This window comes from Onychomys torridus, chromosome 2 (genome assembly GCF_903995425.1).
Source record: "Onychomys torridus chromosome 2, mOncTor1.1, whole genome shotgun sequence".
Taxonomy (NCBI): domain Eukaryota; kingdom Metazoa; phylum Chordata; class Mammalia; order Rodentia; family Cricetidae; genus Onychomys; species Onychomys torridus.
The window spans coordinates 13,401,859-13,423,988 of NC_050444.1; the positions used below are offsets into that span (position 1 = coordinate 13,401,859).

At 40.8% G+C, this 22,130-nt stretch overlaps 1 protein-coding gene and 1 non-coding gene across 2 annotated transcripts in view; both read right to left on the reverse strand.

The window, feature by feature from the left end:
- Window positions 1-22,130, reverse strand: part of Dpy19l4 (dpy-19 like 4) — a 63,370-nt gene that overhangs the window by 9,810 nt on the left and 31,430 nt on the right. The window contains exons 11-16 of the mRNA XM_036179383.1: window positions 21,270-21,343; window positions 16,676-16,834; window positions 14,327-14,446; window positions 8,542-8,662; window positions 4,789-4,845; window positions 3,635-3,717 (exon numbers count right to left, since the gene is read on the reverse strand). Coding sequence (XP_036035276.1) covers window positions 3,635-3,717; window positions 4,789-4,845; window positions 8,542-8,662; window positions 14,327-14,446; window positions 16,676-16,834; window positions 21,270-21,343 — 614 coding nt within the window. The remainder of the gene's footprint in view (window positions 1-3,634; window positions 3,718-4,788; window positions 4,846-8,541; window positions 8,663-14,326; window positions 14,447-16,675; window positions 16,835-21,269; window positions 21,344-22,130) is intronic.
- Window positions 6,200-6,357, reverse strand: LOC118579066. Its single transcript, XR_004944429.1, has one exon. It is a non-coding gene; the product is annotated as a U1 spliceosomal RNA (small nuclear RNA).

A 22,130-nucleotide genomic window follows, 5' to 3' on the forward strand; every position in this document is an offset into this window, starting at 1 on the left:
CTCTTAGAGAGTGGCGCTATTAGGTGTGGCTTTGTTGGAGTGGTTATGGCCTTGGAGGAAGTGTGTCACTGTCGGGGCAGGCTCTGAGGTCTCCTATAAGCTCAAGATACAGCCAAGGGAGACATATCACTTCCTGTTGCCTCTGATCAAGATGTAGCCAGCACCAAGTCTGCCCGCACATCACCATGCTCCCTGCCATGAAGATAATGAACTGAGCCTCTAAAACTGTAAGCAAGCTACCCCAATTAAATGTTTTTCTTATAAGAGTTGCCATGGCCATGATGTCTCTTCACAGCAATAGAAACCCTAAGACATAGGCACATATGCATTCTGAGTTGTACCTTCAGCCATCCCTTAATTTATCTATTCACTCCAAGTATGCACTATTCAGCATCTGCCTACCTGTTCCATGGATAGAGCATCTGGCTAATGGACTCAGAAGTAAGGAAAGACTTAAGCCAAAATAATTATACTCAAGTAAATATCCAATTATTCAACTATTCAGGCCTTTGCCATACTCTCCCCCAGCCCCTACCTCATGAAAGGGTTTCTCTGTGTAGTCCTGACTGCCCTTGGAACCTACTCTGTAGTCCAGGCTGTCCTGGAACTCACAGAGATCCACCTGCCTCTGCCACCAGAGTGCTGGGACAGTGTGCGCTATCACTGCTGAGCTTTGTAATGTTTTGAAAAATTTGGTGATACATGATGCAACTTCCTTTTTTTGTTAATGACAACACAGTGCTATACTGTCATGCTCCCCAATGGCAACTATAAGTCACATTAATTATTAGTAGCAATGGTTAAGGTAACCTAAAAACATTCATATACATATATATATATACACACACACATATATATATGTAATGTCTTTATAGAAGTAAGATCTCATTATAAGACCTATTCTCATTTTTATTCACTCATTCTATAAACAAACTTGTTCTCTCTATAAATATCTTCTGGTTCCATCCCCTTTATTTTCCAGGCCTTAAAAACAACCACCACCACGAGGGTCTCACTCTTTAGCTCAGGCTGGTCTCAAACTTACAATGATGCCCCTTGCCTCAGTCTCCCAAGTACTCAACATTACAGTTATTTGCTACCAGGTTTGGCGCTTCCAGGACTTTCGTTTGTTTGTTTTTGTTTTGTTTTTAGAGACAGGGTTTCTCTGTGTAACTTTGGATCCTGTACTAAAACTCGATCTGTAGACCAGGGTGGCCTTTGAACTCACAGAGATCTGCCTGCCTCTGCCTCCCAAGTGCTGGGATTAAAGGCGTGTGAAACCACAGCCCGCCTCCAAGACTTTTTTTTTCTTTTTTTAGATTTATTTATTTATTTACTATGTATACAGTGCTCTGTCTGCATGTATCCCTGCAGGCCAGAAGAGGGCACCAGATCTCATTACAGATGGTTGTGAGCCACCATGTGGTTGCTGGGAATTGAACTCAGGACCTCTGGAAGAGCAGTCAGTGCTCTTAACCTCTGAGCCACCTCTCCAGCCCTCCAAGACTTTTCAGAAGTGTTTCACCTCTTTTTCTGTGTTTTGTTCTTCACTGGATCTTTAACAACTTTCAACATAGTTATTTGGAAGTCTACCCGGAGGTGGACTGATCACAAAAATGGCTGCAGTAATTCTTCTCTCTCTTAGCCATGGATATGGAGGGAAATGCTAACCCTAGCCATGTGACTTGTTAGATCAATAGGACAACAGCTGTGTGTTCTGGCTAGTTTCATGTCAACCTGACAGAAACTAGAGATATATCTGGGAAGAGGGACTCTTTTTTTCATTTTTAATTTTTTATGTGCATTGTTTTGCCACAGAACTGGAGTTACATACAGTTGTGAGCTGCCATGAGGGTGCTGGGAAATGAACCAGGGTCCTTTGGAAGAGCATTCAGAGCTCTTAACCACTGAGGCATCTCTCCAACCCCGGAAGAGGGACTCTTAACTGAAAATGTCTCCATACGATTGGCAAGTCTGTGGTGCATTTTCTTGATTCATAATTGATATAGGTGAACCCAGTTCACTGGGAGTGGTGGTCCTGGGTGCTATAAGAAAGCAGGCTGGCTGGGCAGTGTTGGCACGTGCCCTTAATCCCAGCACTCTGGAGGTGTAGGCTGGTGAATCTCTGTGAGTTTGAGGCCAGCCTGGTCTATAGTACTAGTTCTAGGACAGCCAGGATTGTTACACAGAGAAATCCTGTCTCAACTCCATCCCCCAATAACAAAGCGGGCTGAAGAAGCCATAAAGAGCAAGCCAGTAAGTAGCACTCCTTCCACAGCCTCTATATCAGCTCCTACCTGCAGATTCCTGTCCTGACTTCCTTCAGTGATGGACTGTGATACAAAAGTGTATATGAAATTAAACACTTTTTCTTCTCCAAGCTGCTTTTAGTCATGGTGTTTTATCACAGCACAATATTATAGACTGCGTGTTTACATCGAACCATGTCCATTCTGTTTATCCTGAGAATTCCTCAGCTACTACCTCATTAACAGGTGCACATAGGCCACAGGCCACGCTAATCTGTTCTCATGTGACAACTAGTCAAACACAGACAGGCAAAAGAAAAGAGGCCATCTCAGACTACCCAGTCCCACCTGAGCTGGCCAAGGCCAGAAGAGTCTTTCCCGCTATGTAACCACTTGCTGACCCTCAAAAATATGCAAAACAGTAATTACTGATCACTTAAAATTCATTAAAGTTTATGGCACTCTGTTACATGCCAAAAATGAAAGAACAAAAATTATCAGAAATTACCAAAGTCTAATTCCACTAATTATCACAAGTAATAGCTGATATTTGCTAAGCTGAATTGTTTTCTGATTTGATTTTTATTTTGGAGTTTCATAAAACTATTTGTGAAATTCTGTATAACCTGAGTTGAGGAGGAACAAACTCAGGACTACTTTTTATGAACACTTCAATACCCTGGGTTTCCTAAATCAGTCAAGTTTAACTTTAAACTCTAAGACTATGTGAAGTCAGATCCACTACTACAAACTCAGGAATGAATTTGACTTTTTATTGTTGTGGTTGTTTCCAACCAAGAGCTAACTAACAGAGGAGCATGGCTATTTTGGATATTTTGTTATTCAATGTTTTCCCTGAAAGTATAGCCTTTTCTGAGTCCCAGAGTTATCTACCTTAAGCCCATGAGTAAGTAGAGGATGTCTACCCCTGTAAGCCCACCCACATTTATCCTGTGTACAAAGGAGGACCTCCAGACCTCCAATGTCATACTTACCAATGTTGTGTCAACATTAAGGTGAGCTCATTTAGAAAATGAGAATTATAAAGTAATGATTGCTGAGGTTTACAAATGAATGTGGAGAACAATTCACTTATTGTCCCTTAACTCATGAGATGGCATGAAATGACTACTTAACAACAATTCACTTTTTCTTTTTGGTTTTTTGAGACAGGGTTTCTCTGTAGCTTTGGAGCCTGTCCTGGAACTCGCTTTGTAGACCAGGCTGGCCTCAAACTCACAGAGATCCACCTGCCTCTGCCTCCCGAGTGCTGGGATTACAGGCGTGTGCCACCACTGCCCGGCACAATTCACTTATTATTATCCCTTAATTCATGAAATGGCATGCAATGACTACTTAATGACAGTTAACAATGTGGTCCTTACTTTATCCAGGTCATGAGTTCCACTGTATCTGGATCATAGAATTCCTGTAGTTCTGTTAATTCTGTAATTAACCTTGGAAAAAACTAAAACACAAAAACAAAATACCCAGAGGTGTAAGTAACTGGAAAGTTTAAAACTGTTTCAGAATATTCCAAAAGACTAACTCGAAACACCATTGACCTGGCAGTTCTGCCAGGTATCTGCCATCTTCACAGATTTATTCATTCTTTTCAACCTGAATAATTATAATTTTATTGTTTACTCACTACTTAGACTCAGAAACTAATGTTATCACTAAACAATCATCAGTTATATCTTTCATGCATAGACATATTAAAGAATAAAATTCCAAGACAAATACTTTATAGGTTTCTTGGCAATTAGTTTCCTGTTACATTCAGTTAAGCCAAAAACTTTATTTCATTTCACAGATAATAAATTGAACTTACCAAAATGCATTTAAATATTAAAACCTACTTATTATTCAACAATTGTATCAATTATGATAAGAATTTACAATGGCATTAAAGAAAACTGCATTAAATGGCACTTAAAAATGTTTTAGGCTGATGTGATAGGTTACATGTGAAATCCCAGCACTTGAGTCAGGAGGATCATCAAAACTCAAGGCCAGCCTGGGCTATGTAGTGAGACCTTGTCTCAAAAAACAACAAACAAATAAATACCAAAAGATGGTTTGGGAGCAAAAGTTGGTGGTGCATATGTTTAATCTCAGCACGTGGGAGGCAGAGGCAAGCAGATCTCTATGAGTTGGAGACCTGTCTTAGCTACATAATGAATTCCAAAACAGCCAGGGATACATAGTGAAGGCCTTCTTCAAAAGAGGAAAGAGAGAGAGAGAGAGAGAGAGAGAGAGAGAGAATTTGTTTTAACTGGTTTGTTAGGTTCCTTGTGAGAGAAAAAGGAACAGCAACATTAATGATATCAGCTTTGTGGAAGAGGCAGGCAGATCTCTGTGAGTTCGAGGCCACCTGGTCTACAAAGCGAGTTTCAGGACAGCCAAGGCTACACAGAGAAATCCTGTCTAGAAAAACCTAAATAAATAAATAAAATCAGCTTTGTTAGTTACATACATAAATTTATCACTTTATAGATAAGTACATTTTCATAATATAAAAATTCAGTTTTCTTACCTCTTTCCATAAACTAAGACCTATAATAGTGGGCACAGCCATGCTCAGAATAAGAGCCTAAAATAGTAAAGCAAAAAGCGTTATGGGTAAACATTTTAGAATATATGCTAACGTGTACTCATCGACTCTGTGACCAACTGAATATCCTTATAGCTAAAAATTCAGTCAGAGAGACTGGCATCAGCATGAATCTGGGTCAAAGTGAGGTGAGTGAAGATGAATGTGCTTCAAACACACTGAGGTGTTAGTGAAAACATTTGCTATATAAGGAAGACCATCAAAAAGGGAGGGGGAGCATGGTAACACATGCCTTTAATCCCAGCACTTGGGATCTGCATTCAAGGCCACCTGGTCTACAGAACTAGCTCCAGTCCAACGAGGATACATGGTGAGACTCTGTCTCAAACAAAATCAAGTTAATGCTGTGTGCAGGAGAGATGGCCCAACAGCTAAAGAGTATTTACTGTTCTTGCAGAGGACCAGGGCTCAGTTCCCAGCAACAACATGGGAGATCGCAATAGACTGTAACACCCTCTTCTAATGTCCCACAGGCTCATGCACACATGTGGTACACATACATACACTAAAGCACATACATATAAGATAAGTAATTTTTCAGGGAATGGTGGTGCACCTCTTTAATCTCTGCACTCAGGAGCCAGAGGCAGGGGATCTCTGGAAGTTCAGGGCCAATCTGGTCAACACAGAGAGATTCTGTCTCTAAATAAACAAAATAATTTTTAAAACATTAAAAAGTGAATGCTTAGTTGATCTGAATTTATAGTTTCCTGTAACCCTAAACTGAGATAGGCAAGGGGATTAAGGCTCTGCAGCCAGTCCAAGTGAGTCTGTTTCATGGAGTCAACTAGAAAAGATTACTTCCATAGTGGTATTTCAAATAGCAAACATGTAAAACTTTTCAAGATTTATTAGATTTTGAATTTATGTAGGCGTGTGCATCTCTGAGTACGTATGCATGGTGAATGCTGTGCCTGAGGTGGGTAGAAGGCACTGACTCCCTGGAGCTGGAGTTAGAGGTGTTTGTAAGGCACCTGGGAGAGGAGCTGGGAAGCTAACCTGGGTCCTCTGTCAGAGTAGTTCAGCTCTTAACTCCATCTCTCCAGCCCCAACATGTAAGCTCTATGTTATAAAGAGCTTACAAGTAACTATGAACTAGCATCAGAAGCTAACAGCAAAAGACACCGAAACAACAGGGAAAATAGCTAGCATGGATCACCTTACCATGTTAAAATGAGAAAATATAAACTCTGGAACTAAGACTGGAAAAATATAAGAAGACCACGGTTAAGTGTAATTTATCATCTCCTTGCCCAAACCTGTCCTTCTTATTCTATTTGTGGTAGGGGGTTTGCTGGGTTGTTGTTTTAATGTTTCATCTCCTTCAAAACCATTGGAAAGCATGAATGGTGCCCCCTCCCACTACCACAAATAATTCTGTCCAGATTCCCAAAGTTGGGGAATAACAGGGTTACATCATCCAGATACAATGGATAAGCCTCACTCACAGAAAACCACCATCATCATGAAATTTCCCCTCCAGGTAGACATGGTCTACAGCATTAGGCTGATGGGGATCCAACTGGAACGCTCAGGAATGCTAGACAAGCACGCTACTGAGCCACACCCAGTTCTTCCTCCTCAGTCTGTTTTGTTTTGTAGACAGTATTCACTGTGGAGTCAAGGCTGACCCCAAACTTGGAATATTCTAGTCTCAACTACCCAGTCTATCACACTTGACTCTAACATTTTACTTAAAGAACGCAGCAGAACAGTGTAAATATTCACATGGTAACATACATAGATCTAAGTAAAACCAAGGAGAATATTCTAAAACCTAAACTCCATCATACAGGGTGATCTCAGCTCTTCAGAAGGCTGAGGCAGGAGAATTGCTACAAGCCAGGGGTTTGAAGGTAGCCCTAGTAACACAATAAGAAATAAGATCATCTATGATCTTCAGGAGCATGGGAAGGGGCCTGGTCCTGCAGATCCAAAGAAGCAGGATCTCCATGACACAGGGTAACAATAGGATGTCCAAGAGGAGTTCCAGTGAGGGCCCAGGATCGATGGTGTAGCAGAAGCCAGAGGCCTGGAGTCAGACCAATGAGTCCTTGCAATGAACACTTACAAGTAAAGATGTATGGACTAAAGGGTTCACTATGTGACTCACTGTGCCACATTTCAGCTTTCATAACAAGATGTTTCCTTTTTTTTTTCTCTTAAATTTTCTTTTATTATTTGGGGGGTTGTAAGGGCAAAGAGTGGATACGAAGGGACAGGGAAATGAATGGGACCAAGATACACAATGTGAAAGACACAAAGAATAAATAAAAATAAAGTTTAAAAAGCCAGGTATGGGGGATGGAGAGATGGCTCAAAGGTTAAGAGCACTGGCTGCTCTTCCAGAGGTCCTGAGTTCAATTCCCAGCAAACCATCTATCATTGGTGCCCTCTTCTGGCCTGCAGGCACACATACCAGCAGGATACTGTGTGCATAATAAATAAATAAATAAATAGATAGATAGATAGATAGATAGATAGATGGATGGATGGATAGATAGATAAAAACAAACAAATAAATAAATCTTTAGGAGGGAAAAAAAAGGCTGGGTGTGGTGATGCATGCCTATAAATCCAGAACTTGGAAGATGGCAGCAGGTTCAGGAGTTCAAGGCCAGCCTGAGCTACATTCAATCTTGTCTCAAAAGCAAATGAAGAAACCAATAACCTAAAGGGCAAGGGATGCAGCTGAGTCAGTAGAAAACCTAGCTAGCACACCAGAAGCTCTGGATCCAGGCCCTAGCACTCATATCTTAGCACTGGGAAGATGGAGGCTACAGAATCAGGAGATCAAGATCACCCTTCACACACAGTGAGATCCATGCCAGCCTGGCACCCTGTCTGCAACAAGAGCAAGAAAAGAAAACTTTTTTGAAATGTTTTTCATAGCTGGGCGGTGGTGGCACACACCTTTAATCCCAGCGCTTGGGAAGCAGAGACAGGCATATCTCAGGGTTGAAGCCAGCCTGGTCTGCAGAAAGAGTTCCAGGACAGCCAGAGCTACACAGAGAAACCCTGTCTTTTTTGTTTGTTTGTTTGTTTTTGTTTTGTTTTTTGAGACAGGGTTTCTCTGTGTAGCTTTGCGCCTGTCCTGGAACTCACTCTGTAGCCCAGGCTGGCCTCGAACTCACAGAGATTCACCTGCCTCTACCTCCTGGGGTTAAAGGTGTGTGCCACCATCACCTGGCTCTACCCAAAACTTGTTATCTGATTTATTGAGGCTATTTCAACTGCCTTAGTAGTCCTTTACTAGCATTTAACTTTTTTTTTTTTTTTTTTTTTTAGCTGAGGATCAAACCCAGGGCCTTGCAGGGCCTTGCGCGTGAGCACACTCTACCACTTGATCTAAATCCCCAACCCCTAAATTTTTTATTACATTTATCTATTTAATTGTGTGTATGCGCGCGCATGCGCGCACACACACACATGCACGTGCACACGCACACACACACACACACACACACACACACACACACGCACCTGTTCATGTAGAACCACTCATAGCAATCAGTTCTCACCCTCCGTCACGTGGTCCCAGGGACTGAACTCAAACCAGCAAGCTTGGGACAGGTGCCTTTACCTCACTGAGCTGTCTTTATGACTCTAGCATTTTATTTTATATAACTGGAAGACAAACAAGTATTAAACACAAAATAACAAGGAAGGACTCACCAACAATACTGGGTGCACAGTTCTTAATCGAAGCCACTTTAAAAGTGTCATCCAAAGTTCAGGGGAACAGACACCAAATGCTGCTAACATGCACATGTAAGGAGTCCAAATGAATTTCAAGCTGGAAAAAAAGTAAGTCACATATCAAAATAAATCACATGTCATACACCCTATAACCATCATTATCTGATTTCTCTTTTCTAAATGCTATTTAACTACCCACAAATATTAATGAAGAATAAAAAAAAGCTTTCCTTCAATTGTTCAGCAACAGATTCCTTCCCAATTTGTTTTCCTGTTTGTTTCTGAGACAAGTCTCATTGTGTAGTCTAGGCTAGCACCAAACTCACAGATCCACATGTCTCTGCCTCCAAGTGCTGGGGTTAAAGGGGTGTGCCTCCATGTGAAGCCCTTTTTTCCTTTCCTTTTTAGACAGGGTGGACTCCCTCAGGAGACCAGGCTGTCTTGGAACTCACTATGTAGACCAGGCTGACATCTATTAGAGTGAGTCTCCTGCCTCAGCCTTTTGAGATTACAGGCATGAGCCACAAATGTACACCTAAGAAAAACGTTTCCTCTTTAAAATTCCTTAACTTCATGTTCTGCCATTAATATATATTTGTTCCAGCAGATTTATAATCATTTAAAAAGTTATAGCCTGAAGCTGTCTCCCACCTAGACTGCTCCAAAGCTGCCTGCACGTCTCAGAAGATCCTGGATGACAAATAGAATAGTCTGCTCTTCCCGGGCTTCCACTTCATTCCAGCCTTCAGGACCCCAGCTTCGGCCCCAAACATGAAGTAACCACAAAAGAATTCTACACCCTGGGGCTGGAGAGATGGCTCAGAGGTTAAGAGCACTGACTGCTCTTCCAGAGGTCCTGAGTTCAATTCCCAACAACCACACGGTGGCTCACAACCATCTGTAATGAGATCTGGTGCCCTCTTCTGACCTGCAGTCATACATGCTGTATACATAATAAATAAATAAATCTTTAAAAAAAAAAAAAGAATTCTACATCCCCTTGTCCCTCCCCCTTTTCCTTTTTTCTTTTATAAAGATTTATTTATTATGTATACAGTATTCTGTCTGCATGTATCCCAGCACGCCAGAAGAGGGCACCAGATCTCATTACAGACGGTTGTGAGGCACCATGTGGTTGCTGGGAATTGAACTCAGAACCTTTGGAAAAGCAAACAGTGCTCTTAACCTCTGAGCCATCTTTCCAGCCCCCTCCCCCTTTTTCTATACTGAACTCTGCAGCCTAGGGGCTGAACTGCCCTAAAAAAAAATGTTTTATCACTAATTGTATGAATTCTGCCCATGATCCTGATATATACCTACTTCATCAGACAGTCTCCTTATGTACTTGACAATTGTTATGAAAATCTTCCTATGTATGATTGAGACAGATTACTACTGCCCTCTCATAGCCAAAATGGTTTATGAATTGCTTTGATTATAAGTTTAAAGATACTTGTCAACTTCAGCCACAGTCTTGGTTCAGCAGATACACACCACTAATTCAGGTAAACTCTTTATCTAAAAATATTTCATTGCAATTGGTCATTCAAAAAGAAATTGGTCCAAGATTAATAAGGTTAATGTTCTAGGAAAAGCTATTCTTTTACAACTCAGATTCAAAATATTTAGACACATTCAAAAATATCATGTCATATTAACTATTATAGATTTTTATATTATTCCTCTTCCCTTTTACAGATCAGAGATGTTTGGGGGCTGGGTGGTGGTGGTATGTGCCTTTAATCCCAGCACTCAGGAGGCAGAGGCAGTTGATTCTCTGTGAGTTTGAGACCAGCCTGGTCTACAGAGCAAGATCCAGGACAGGCTCCAAAGCTCCACAGAGAAACCTTGTCTCAAAAAAAAAAAAAAAACCAAAACCAAAAACAAAAAACCCACAGAGATGTTCTGGGATCATATATTACTATACCTACAGGGTGTTTATATAGTTCTCAGCTTGCCAACAATATAGGTTATTGATTTGTAATTAATTATAAGCATGTATTCTTAATTATAATAGATTATTGATATGAATGTTGATTAAATATCAATACAGATTATTGATTTTTATTAAATATTTCAGAATCGTTGCAATATTGCTTGTTATTCTCCCAATCATCTTCAGGCTTTTAATTTATCCACATTACTCACTACCCTAAGAGAGATTTACACACTTTTTTTTTTTTATTAAACAAAAAAGGGGAGGTGCTGGAGTCCATGAGAATATACAACAGGTGACAACTAGCATTTAACAAGTAGACCTACCAGATGAATAACTCTCTGATGGGGAGCCCCACTTGGCAAGGACAATGGGGTCATTGACTGTAAATGATTGGTTGTTTCTGTCTGTAGTTTTTCTCATGTGCCACTACATTTCTTCCCTAAAACCTGCTCTGGTTGTCTTCCCATTGCTTGTGTGTTTATTTCATGTATATAATCCACCTATTAGGCACACTTATAGCTGTGGATGGTCAGGGAGATGATTTCTGCTTAAGCTGTATAATTCTGATGAATAAAAATAATCCTCAGATATTTTTCATACTCAGACTATCACAGGAAAATAACTGTATTCTCAGCTACAAAGACAGCTTTTCACACAATTAGCTAAGACCTCAGAGCAAATTCAAAATAGACTGGTTGTCCCTGGAGATGAATTGCACAGGGACAGGTTCCCTAGTGTCTGTTTGTTGAACCAAAGTCAGGCTGATCACATTAAGACACAACTCTCTGCAGCAACTGACTTTCTGCATGTACTCCTAACCTCAAGGTTCAGCCAACTAACTGTTTATTGTTTAAGTCCTGAATTTCAATGTCACTCTCCGTCTGGGAACCCTGACACTCAGAGCTATGTGCCTGCTTACCCCACCCCCCATGCCTGGTCAGTACAATCTCCCCAGCCCGAGAGAAACTGTGTGATCAGAACGGCTCTCATTCTTATTGTTTACTCAGAAATGCTATGTGACCCTGAAAATATGATTCACATTTGTTCAGTCTTTGCTGTAGAGAGAAGAAGTGAGAAAAATGTGGAAGGAGAAGTGTGAAGAGATGTAGCTGAGTGGGTAGAGAGATACAGATGTAGCTGCATAGAAAAGAGATGTGGCTGCGTGGCGTGTGAGAACTGTGTAGATGAGATGTATAGCTGTGGCTGTAAAGACAGAGTTGTGTGTGGAGGAGAGTGAGAGTGAGTGATGTATTAGTATGTGAAGGAATGTAAGCAGGGTAGAGAGAAGAAATACGTATAGAAGAGAGATGTATGTGGAGAGCAATGTTAAGATATTTAAAAAAGAGAGGTGACTGTGTACAGAGATCCGTGGCTGTGTAGAAGGTAGATGTAACTGGGGAGAGAGATGTAACTATGTGTAGAGATTTGTGGGTATACAGGAGAGAGATGTGTGAACATATATAAAGAATTTAACTATGTGGAGACACTTATTTACACCTCAGATCGAAAAGTCTAACCCTCGCTGCATTCATGAATTGTTTTGCATACCCTAGAGGCAGTCTTGGAGCAGGCTCCATAAAAATGCCATCAATAATATAGACCTGTTTCACTGTAATAAGCGGTAACCATGAATACAAAGACTCTTCTGGTTGCATGAGTCCCAGTAATAGAATCCAAGAATGTTTTTGGGAACTTCCAAACTTGTAATTGGTTTCAAAATAGGGATGGCTTTAAGGGCTCCTGAACTTACCATCTTAAACTCTGAAGAGAGGCATCCCATCTTATTTGCTAAAAGTGACTTACATATGAAAATTTAAAACCTCTGCTTGGGCTAGGGGTATAGATCAGGAGTACATTGTTTGCCTGGCAAGTGCAAGGTCCTGGGTTCAGTCCCTAGCACTGCACAAAAAGGGGGAGCAGATTTTTTGAGGCTCTCAAGTTCAAGGCAAGACAAAACAAAACAGCAACAACAAAACCTTAGGCCAAGGAATACATTTTCATGAAGTTTATTAACAAGTTGATATGAACTTATGTAGAAACAGGAATAAGGGAGGTTTGAAAACTAGGAACTTACAAATAAATTAGAGATATGGTTTTTAGGGATTTTGTTGCTGTTGTTTGGTTTTTTTTTATTGGGAAACAGAGTCTCACTATGTAGCTCTGGCTAGTCTACAACTTGATATGTAGACCTTGAACTCACAAAAAGCAACCTGCATATGCCTCCTATATAACTGTGACATACCTTATCTGACTGTTAATAGTAGTATGCTACATAATGGTGTTCTGGTCAACAACAGACTGCATATGTGACAGCAATCCCATAAGACATTGCCTAGTGGTGTTAGTGAGCAGGCACACCTGTGAAGGCATACAACACAATGATACACATCTCACATATACTGATGTGAAATGATAACTGACTGCATGCAGATACTTTCCTTAGCAAACTGAAGAACATACAGTAACAGAACGATGAGAAAGAAATGTAAACACTTGGCGTGCTCATGCTTCAGGTATCAAAGGTTCATTTTCCATATGAAAGCAATAAAACCAGGGAAAACAAAAGAACCCTACCTCACCCCACCCCAGCTCCAGTCCCAGTAAGGCCCACTGCAGACCACTGTCCTTCACCGCCCTTCTTTACCCCTCTCCAGGATGTGCTGCAGACCTTCCTATTACAAAGCTTGGCAGTGAGATTCCCTCTGCCTGGAATACACTTCCCTCTTCTGTTCACACGTTCATTTCTACTCACCGTTCAGGCCTCACTCAAGCATCTTTTCAAGTCATATCCTCACTTCAAATGTTCTTACAGCACCATTTACCCTTCCTTCAACTAACAAGTTATAACTTTAGTTTTGTATAATTAACATCTGTTGGCTCCATTTAGGCCAACAGTTACACAAAGTAGAAAGCCTGTGTCCATGTTGCTTACCACTGAACTTTGAGTATTTAGGACGATGCATGAATCTTAGAAGACATTCAAGAGTGTTTTAACAAATAAATGAATAATTAAATATCAGTAAGCTATAGTATAAAAATCTTTGTTAAATTTTACTTATATAATTTAAAAGTCTGTATTTTTTTTCATTGTTGTTGCTGGTTTGTTTTTGCTGCCCCACCCCCAACTCCTCCACCCCACCCCCACCCCACCAAGACAAGGTTTCTCTGTGATGCTCTGGCTGTCTTGAAACTCACTCTGTAGACCAGGCTGGCCTCAAACTCGTAGACCTGCTGGCCTCTGCCTCCCAAGTGCCCTACTACTGCCTAGTGCCCTAAAAAGTTTATACTTTCTTAAATGTAGTTACAGAAACTGTTTTTTGTTTGTTTGCTTGACCTTTTATTTGTATTTACAGATGTTAGGAGACCACTCCATTAGGAGGGTGTCCTTTTCAGGCCACATCTGCTCTGTGTCGATGCTGAGATGAACCATCCATGGGTTTCCACTTCGCTTTGGCCCCAAAGCTCCAGTTCACAGGTGACCTGCAGTGTGCTGACACTTTAAAACACAGTGTGATCCTAGCCTGGGTGGTGGCCCATGCCTTTGATCCCAGCACTCCGGAGGCAGTCAGCTGGATCTCTGAGTTTGAGGACAGCCTAGTCTACAGAGTTCCAGGACAGCCAGAGCAAATAGTGAGACCTTGCTTCAAAAACAAAAACAAACCAAACAGTGGAACCCTTAGGACAAGCACATGGGGCAGATAGAGATTTCAGATATATCATGAAAATAGGTCCCCTAGACTAGAAACTGTTTTACATGTACTCACTAGCTATCCATAGGAAAAAAATGAGTTTTGTAACAACTGATTAAACAAATGCACTTACCCTTCCACAAGCATTGCAAGAGAACCCAGTATAAGAGTATGAATTACATGATAAATTATCTCTGGCCTTTCTCCAATTCTTCCATCTTCAAGAGTTACAGTTTCTTTCTGGGATTTACCACTATATAAAGGAAACATGTTTTTAACAGTTTGGAAAAATATACATGAAAACTCAAAGATACATCATCATCTTTGAAAGCTATACCTAAAACTGAATTTCTTCTCTTTTTCTAAGGTCAAGCATGCCTGAACTAGCAATGCTAAGCAATATACTTAACCTTCACAGTCAAGAAGCTATGCCCTACCATCTTCCTTTCTGTGTGTTCATTTTCATTGTTGTTTGGACACAGGGCTCACCTCTAGCTGAGGCTGACCTAGAACACATTCTGTAGCTAACCTTGTCTCTACTCCAGGAAATCCTTTTGCTTTAAGCTATACAGAGTTGAGATTACATGTGTGTACTACCACACCTTGCTTCAAGATATTTTTTCCTTTTCTGTAGTGCTGGGGTCTCAAGCATAGGTCTGTATATTAAACAAGTGCTGTGTGTACTGTCAGCCTGTAAGGGAGCATGTGTAAGAGGGGAGTAAGAGGGGAGACTGACCGGGAAGCACCTGACAATAGTAGTTCTTCTATGCATTTATTTTTGATTTTTGCAATGGTGTCTCATACAGCTCTGAATTTGGTATGTAGGCAAGGCTGGCCTTGAACTCAAGACCTAGTCTTCCCCTCTCTGAATTGTTCCAATTTTAGTATATGTTCTGCCGAAGCAAGCACATCCAGTCCTCACCTCTCAAGTGCTGGAATGACAAGCACACTACAAGTATCCTGAACTACTTTTCTAGCAATAATAAACATTAAAAACAACTATATTTACAGTGGTTTTTATTTTGTTATTGTTTTGCTTTTTTGCTTTTGTTTCTTATTTCTTGAGATAGATTCTCAGTATCTGGTCTAGGCTGCCCTTGAACTCAAAATTCAACTCAGTCTCCTGAATGCTTGGATTATAGGCATGCCCCATTATACTCAGAAAAACTGACAGTAATTTCAAATCACAGTAGTAGCTTCATTTCAATTTAATTATAATGAAGCTACTACTGTGATTTGTGCTGTAATATATATATATATATATATATATATGAGTATCTCAATCTCCCAAGATAGGGTTTTCCTGTATAGCCCTGGCTATCTTGGATTGTGCTTTGTAGACCAGGTTGGCCTCAAAATCATGTATCAGCCTGCCTCAGCCACCCAGGTGTTAGGATTAAAGGCATGAGCCATCACACCCAGTCAAATACTTTCTTTTTAATTAAGTAAAAATTTTAGTAAATTAGTAAATAAGTCTGCAAAAGCTTAATCTATTACTTACATATTCCTACATCAAAGCTGGATTCTAAATATTCACATGGATAAAGCTAACATGAGCTTGCCTGATTAATTTATAATGACCCATGAAAAAAGAGTGGAATTAGATGCTTGCTGTAGAACATGATTTTAAGGTGTGTTACTTTTGTTTATGTTGCATTTGTTGAACTCTGTGAGGCTGTGTTACTGTGCCTGTCTAAAACACCTGATGGTCTCATAAAGAGCTGAATGGCCAATAGAGGCAGGAGAGAGAAATAGGTAGGGCTGGCAGGCAAAAAGGATAAATAGAAGAAGAAATATAAAAAGAGAAGAAAAAAGAAGTAGCCAGAGAAGGAGGAGGACATCAGGGGCCGGCCATCCAGCTACACAGCAAACCATGGAGTAAGAGTAAGATTTACAGAAGCAAGAGAACGGGAAAAGTCCCAAGGTGAAAGGTAGATTGGTTAAGTTTAAGTTAAAAGCTGGCTAGAAACTAAGCCACACTAAGCCCAAGCATTTATAATTAAGAATAAGCCTCTGTGTGTGATTTATTTGGGAGCTCGGAGGCCGGCCCCCCAAAAGAGTAAAACAAACAACCGATGCTCTAAAACAAACAGTATTGAAAAGACGTGAGGTGCACACACCTGTAGTCTGAAATGATTTGGAGGCTGAGTCAGGAGGATTGCTTGGGAATGAGTTCTGGGTCATTTGGAGCAGCACAGCAGAACCTTCCTCTCGCCCTCCTTCCCTCAGAACCGAACCCAGGGCCTCGTGCTGCCTAGTAAGTGTTCTTGCACAGCACTACACCCCGAGCCCCAACCAGGTCTCTAAAGAACAGCTGGATCTGAGTGCAACTTAGTGAAAGCATACACTCAACATTCACAAGGCACTGCATTATTAACCCAGCACCACACTGACACACGCGCACACTCACGCACTCCTTAAAATATTGTATAGCTTTAAAATACAGGAACTAGAAATACACTTGATTACTATAAACACTTACTTCATCCTCCTAAAAATAACTTGTGTCATAGAAAGAAGACAAATAATTAACACTAAAATATAGAATGGTAATAGGGAAGATTGTGTCAATCGTAAAAAAAAATCCTGAGATGGTGCCTGGAGAGATTCCTGACAGAGGAGCCAATTCAATGTAAAATTCCTACAAAAGACAAAATGTGTGATGTTAGAATCAAGTATGCTTTCAACTACTCAACATACAGGTATTTAAAAAATCTCAGTAAAAACGAAGATAAAACACATTTTCTAAAGCCACTTACTCATAACAGCAAGGATGCACTTATAAATGGAGAGAAGGTTAAGCTACTATGAAGCCTGGGCCTTCATCTAAATTGTGCACAAATGTAACACTGCTACTTCTTTTTACCAGAGTTACAGTTTGTAAATCAGGTACATCCAGAAAGGAGTGTGCCTGGAAAGCTTAATTCCCAATAGCACAGTGTCCTAGGGTGGAGGGCAGAGGAACTGATGAGGTCATGAGATTGAAGGATTCATAATGGGATGGCATGATTGGGGGGCAGGAAACGTTAGAAGATGGGGCCTGTCTAGAAGAAGCAGGTCACTGGATAGCGAGATGCCTCTGAAGGTCATCTTGCCCCTCCCCTTTCCTCTTTTCTGCTTCCTAACCTTCATCATATGGTGGTCTCCATGGCTCAGAAACAGTGAACCAAATGACCATGCACAGTCATGATCTAGGAACCTGGGGCCAGTAAGGTAGCTTGGTGGGTAAAAGCATACCATCAAGCCTGAAAACCTGAGTTTAACACTATGGTGGAAGAAGAAAAGAAAACTTTCAAATTTTGACTTCTGACCTACACATACATGCGATTGCACGTGCACACAAGCACACACAATTTTTCAAAATTCTTGAAGAAGTCTATGAAACTGTGAGCAAAATTCAGTCTACTACTTCCTTAAGTAGCTGACATGGATATTTTATAGAGTGGCCAATATGGTAAAAACATAACCGTCTATAAAGCCCAATACAAATGTATTTTTCTAGTTGCTGAGGATTAAGCTCAGGGCCTCATGCATACCAGGCAAGCACTTCTACCACTGCACCACACCCCCAGGTAAGAGATGGAGTGTGGTTCAGGGTGCTCACGGTACACTTGGAACGGCTCAGCAGTTAACAGCACTGGCTGCTTTTCCAGAGGACCTGGGTTTGATGCCAGCGCCCATATGATGGCTCACAATCTGCTGTAACTCCAGCTCCAGGGGTTCTAATGCCCTCTCCTGGGGCTCTTATATGTACATGGTGCACATACATGTACTCAGACTCATAACCATCTGTGGCTCAAGTTCCAGGAGATTAAGTGCCTTCTTCTGGGCACTTGTACAGAGGTGGTACATATCATACATGCAGGCAAACACTCATACATATAAAATAAGAAAATTTTTAAAAATACTCATGGGTAGATTAAAATGTCTATTTTAAAAATGACTTCATTTTAAAAAATAAGCTAAAGCTTCAAAATGTGCTAAGTAGGAAAACAGTGGTATCAGATGCTACTAAAATGTTTTATATTGGGGCTATGGTGCCATCACTGTTGTTATTTGAGAGCAAGCCTTCATGAATGCCAGTTCCCTATGTAGCTGAGGACGACCTTGAACTTCTGATCAACCAGTTTTCCATCTTACCAAGTAATACCAGGAGCTACCATGGTATTACTGTGGTGTTAGGGACTGAACCCAGGGCTATTACTGCCTGCAGCCCCAGACTAAAACCAGTTCACCCCCCTAGTGCTTGGACATCTTTTGCTCTGTAGACCAGGCTGACTTTGAATTCACAGAGATCTGCCTGCCTCTGCCTCCCTCTGCTGGGATTAAAGGTGTGTGCCATCATCTCTAGGCGGCAGCAGCGGCTCCTCCTCCTCCTCCTCCTCCCCCCTCCTCCTTCTTCTTTTTAAAACAAACAACAACAGAAACCATTCCTTATCTTTTAAAAAAACTTTGAAGGCTTGCCTATTATTATTTTATATGTGTTTTGCCTGTATGTATGTATGTATGTATGTATGTATGTATGTATGTATGTGTACCACATTTGTGGTTGTTGCTGGAGGAAGCCAGAAAAGGATACCAGATCCACTGGAACTGGAGTTAGACATGGCTCTGAGCCACTACATGGGTACTAGGAATGAAACCCAGGTCTTTAGCAAGAGCAGTAAGTGTTCTTAACCATTAAGCCATCCATCTTAGGTGTTCTAAGAAATCTGTCTCTAGAGACTGAGATTTCCCGAAATTCTGGTTAATTCTAAATCCCAATATAGAACTGGCACATTTAAGCATAAAGCATTTGCTATTTGTAGCACCCATGATACTGAATGTGTAAAATGAAATTGGGGTAGACATACAGCTTGGTAGTACTGTACTTGCCTAGCGTGTGCAAGGCCCTGGGTTCAGTCCACAGTCCTGAGGATCAAAACTAAGTGGATGGCAATGTTTCTGAGAGAACAGACTGTGTCTCAACATACAACACAGTGCATTACCTTATATAGCAAAACTAGTATTTGGCATGTCGACTACAGGTACTATATAATAACTAACAAACATTGGCTCATAGCCTGGCGTGGTAGCACATGCCTTTCATCCCAGCACTAGAGAGAAAGAGGCAGGTGGATCTCTGTGAGTCTGAAGCCAGCCTGATCTACAAAAAGCGAGTTCCAGAACAGCCAGGGTACACAAAGAGACCCTGTCTCAAAAATAAATAAATAATATAAATAAAAATACTGGCTCAAGCAGCCTTCACCCTTAGAAGACTGTTGTAGGATGAGTTCAGGGTTGGGGTAAAGTCAACAGAAAAAAGACCTCCCTTATGGAGGGCTATACCAGCTTTCACTATGCACCAGGCCTATAGATCTCCTCAAGGATTCTTTATCTTAGTGAATAAATATATACATCAAACTCTTAATTTGCTAACTGTGTTATATCATAATAAGAAATTCTATCTACAATTCTATATAATCACACAAGTGAGAAAAAGGTTCCAACCTTTCTTAGAGCTTGAGACGTGTAAGCCACTATCATCTGTTATATATATATATTATCCGTACAGAAAGTCATTTCTTTCATTTTGTTTTATAAAACAAAACAAAAAGTAATTTAACAATAATTATAAACCCATTATATTTTAATTAAAAACAACAACAACAACAAAACCCAGCCAGCTCTTGGTCTGATGATTACAAACCCAATGAGTGTTCTGTGAAACACACACTTCCCCGCCGCCCGCCCCACCCCCACCCCCCACCCTCTGCCCTCTGCCCTTCTCATTTTCTCACTGGCAGTGTTAGAGGTCAAATGCTTGCTTACTAAACTGTATTCCTAGCCTGCTACTGTGCTTTCTGAAGAGAAACATGGTGCTGGTATACTGGCTATTTTATTTATTTTTCTGCAGGACTGGAGATCGAACTTAGGGCTGTATACATGCTAGGCCAGCACTCTACCCCTTCGCTACTTCTCCAGCCATGATTTTAAGCCTTTACTTATTCTAACTTTAGACTGTGCCGTAAATCTTCACCAAAGGAAAGACTTAAAAATACTCTGAGGAAGCTAGAGCGATGGCCCAGTGGCTGACAGCACTCGAGGCTCGTGCAGAGGGTCAAGTCCAGTCCTCAGCTCCCACATTAGCTGGAGCTGAGACTCACAATCACTTGTAACCCTAGCTCCAGAGAAGTTGGTCCCATCATTTGCCTGTACATACATGTCTGCACGCACGCACACACACACACACACACACACACACACACACACACACACGTAAATAAAAATAAAAAAACGGCTGTGCAATGGTGATGCACCCCTTTAATCCCAGCACTTGGGGGGCAGAGACAGGCAGATCTCTACAGAGTGAGTTCCAGGACCGCCAGGACTACACAGAGACACCATCTCAAAAAACAAAAAATGATTAAATAAATAGAAATAAAACAACAAATCTAAAAAAACAAAAAACACTTCCTATGCAAGCCCCATAACATGAATTTGACCTGGGACCCATGGTGGAAGAAAAGAACTAACTCCCAACACTTACCCTCAGATCCCTGCACGTGTGCTGTGGCAAACACATGCTTACTCACACATACACATTTCCAATCCACATACAACAACAAATAAATTGTTACATAAAAATACTATAATGCTGTTAAAAGTTTATCTACTTTTTAGGAGACTAGAAAATTATTTATGCTGCTGTATGAGGTATTCAAACCATGGTCCCAAGCACTAACCACGTTTTTCCTGCAGTACTAGGTGTAGAAGTGGGGCCCCATGCATACTAGTCAAACGCTCTACCAACTGGGCTACCAACTTACTCCCTAGCCCGTCCACTCTAAATATCAACAGCATGTCTTTTCTATAGGGCTGAGGCTATAGTTCTGTGGTAAGACATTGCCTATAATTTGCAAGGCCCTGGAGACAATCCTCAGTACCACAAAACCAAAACCAAAAAGTAATCTTCTATAGGATATCCAAACTATTTTCTAGGTGACATGTAACCAGGTACACACTCCCTCCCTTCAAGTGTTCTTTTTATTTTCTGGGTGTTATAGATTAGGTGAACTTGCAAATGTTAAACTTACTTAGTCACATTTAATCCAAATTTTACTTCAAGGAATTTCAGCACATGCTCATTTTCTTTGTGTGGGACAAACGTCTAGAAGAGAGAGAATCAGGCAATCAGGCACCATGGCCAAATTGTGAGGTATCATTCTCACAGAAAACAAACAAATAAACATTATCTAAACAAAGAATACTCTCTATACCTAATGCCTATGCTTTTTCATTTTTCTTTTTTCTTTTTGGTTTTGAGACAGGGTTTCTCCATGTAACAGCCCTGGCTGTCCTGAACCCCTTCTATAGACCGGCTGGCCTCAAACTCAGAGATCCACCCGCCTCTGCCCCCGAGTGCTGGGATTAAAGACATCACCACTGTTCAGCTCTGTCTTTTAACAATATACTTATTTTCGGGGCTGGAGAGATAGCTCAGAGGTTAAGAGCACCGACTGCTCTTCCAAAGGTCCTGAGTTCAATTCCCAGCAACCACGTGGTGGCTCACAACCATCTGTCATGAGATCTGGCGCCCTCTTCTGTGTACATAATAAATAAATAAATCTTAAAAAAAAAAAAAAAAACAATATATTTATTTCCAATTACTAATGATAGAAAATACAGCCAGGTTAAAAAAACAGTGAACTAAATAGCACAGAATATGCACTATGAACACATTTGTTGTATGCTTAAACAAAAAATGGCATTTTGAGAGTATGAAAATTTCAACCTGGGAGAACTGATTCAAATAATCCGTGCTCCGGAAATTTTTCTTGGTTTGTTTGGTTTCTGACACAGTCTGATGCAGCGGACACTAGCTTCAGACTCACTGTGTTGTAGAAGATAATTTTGTATGTACTCTAGGCCTTTCCTAGGGGGTCATTCTCATTAAA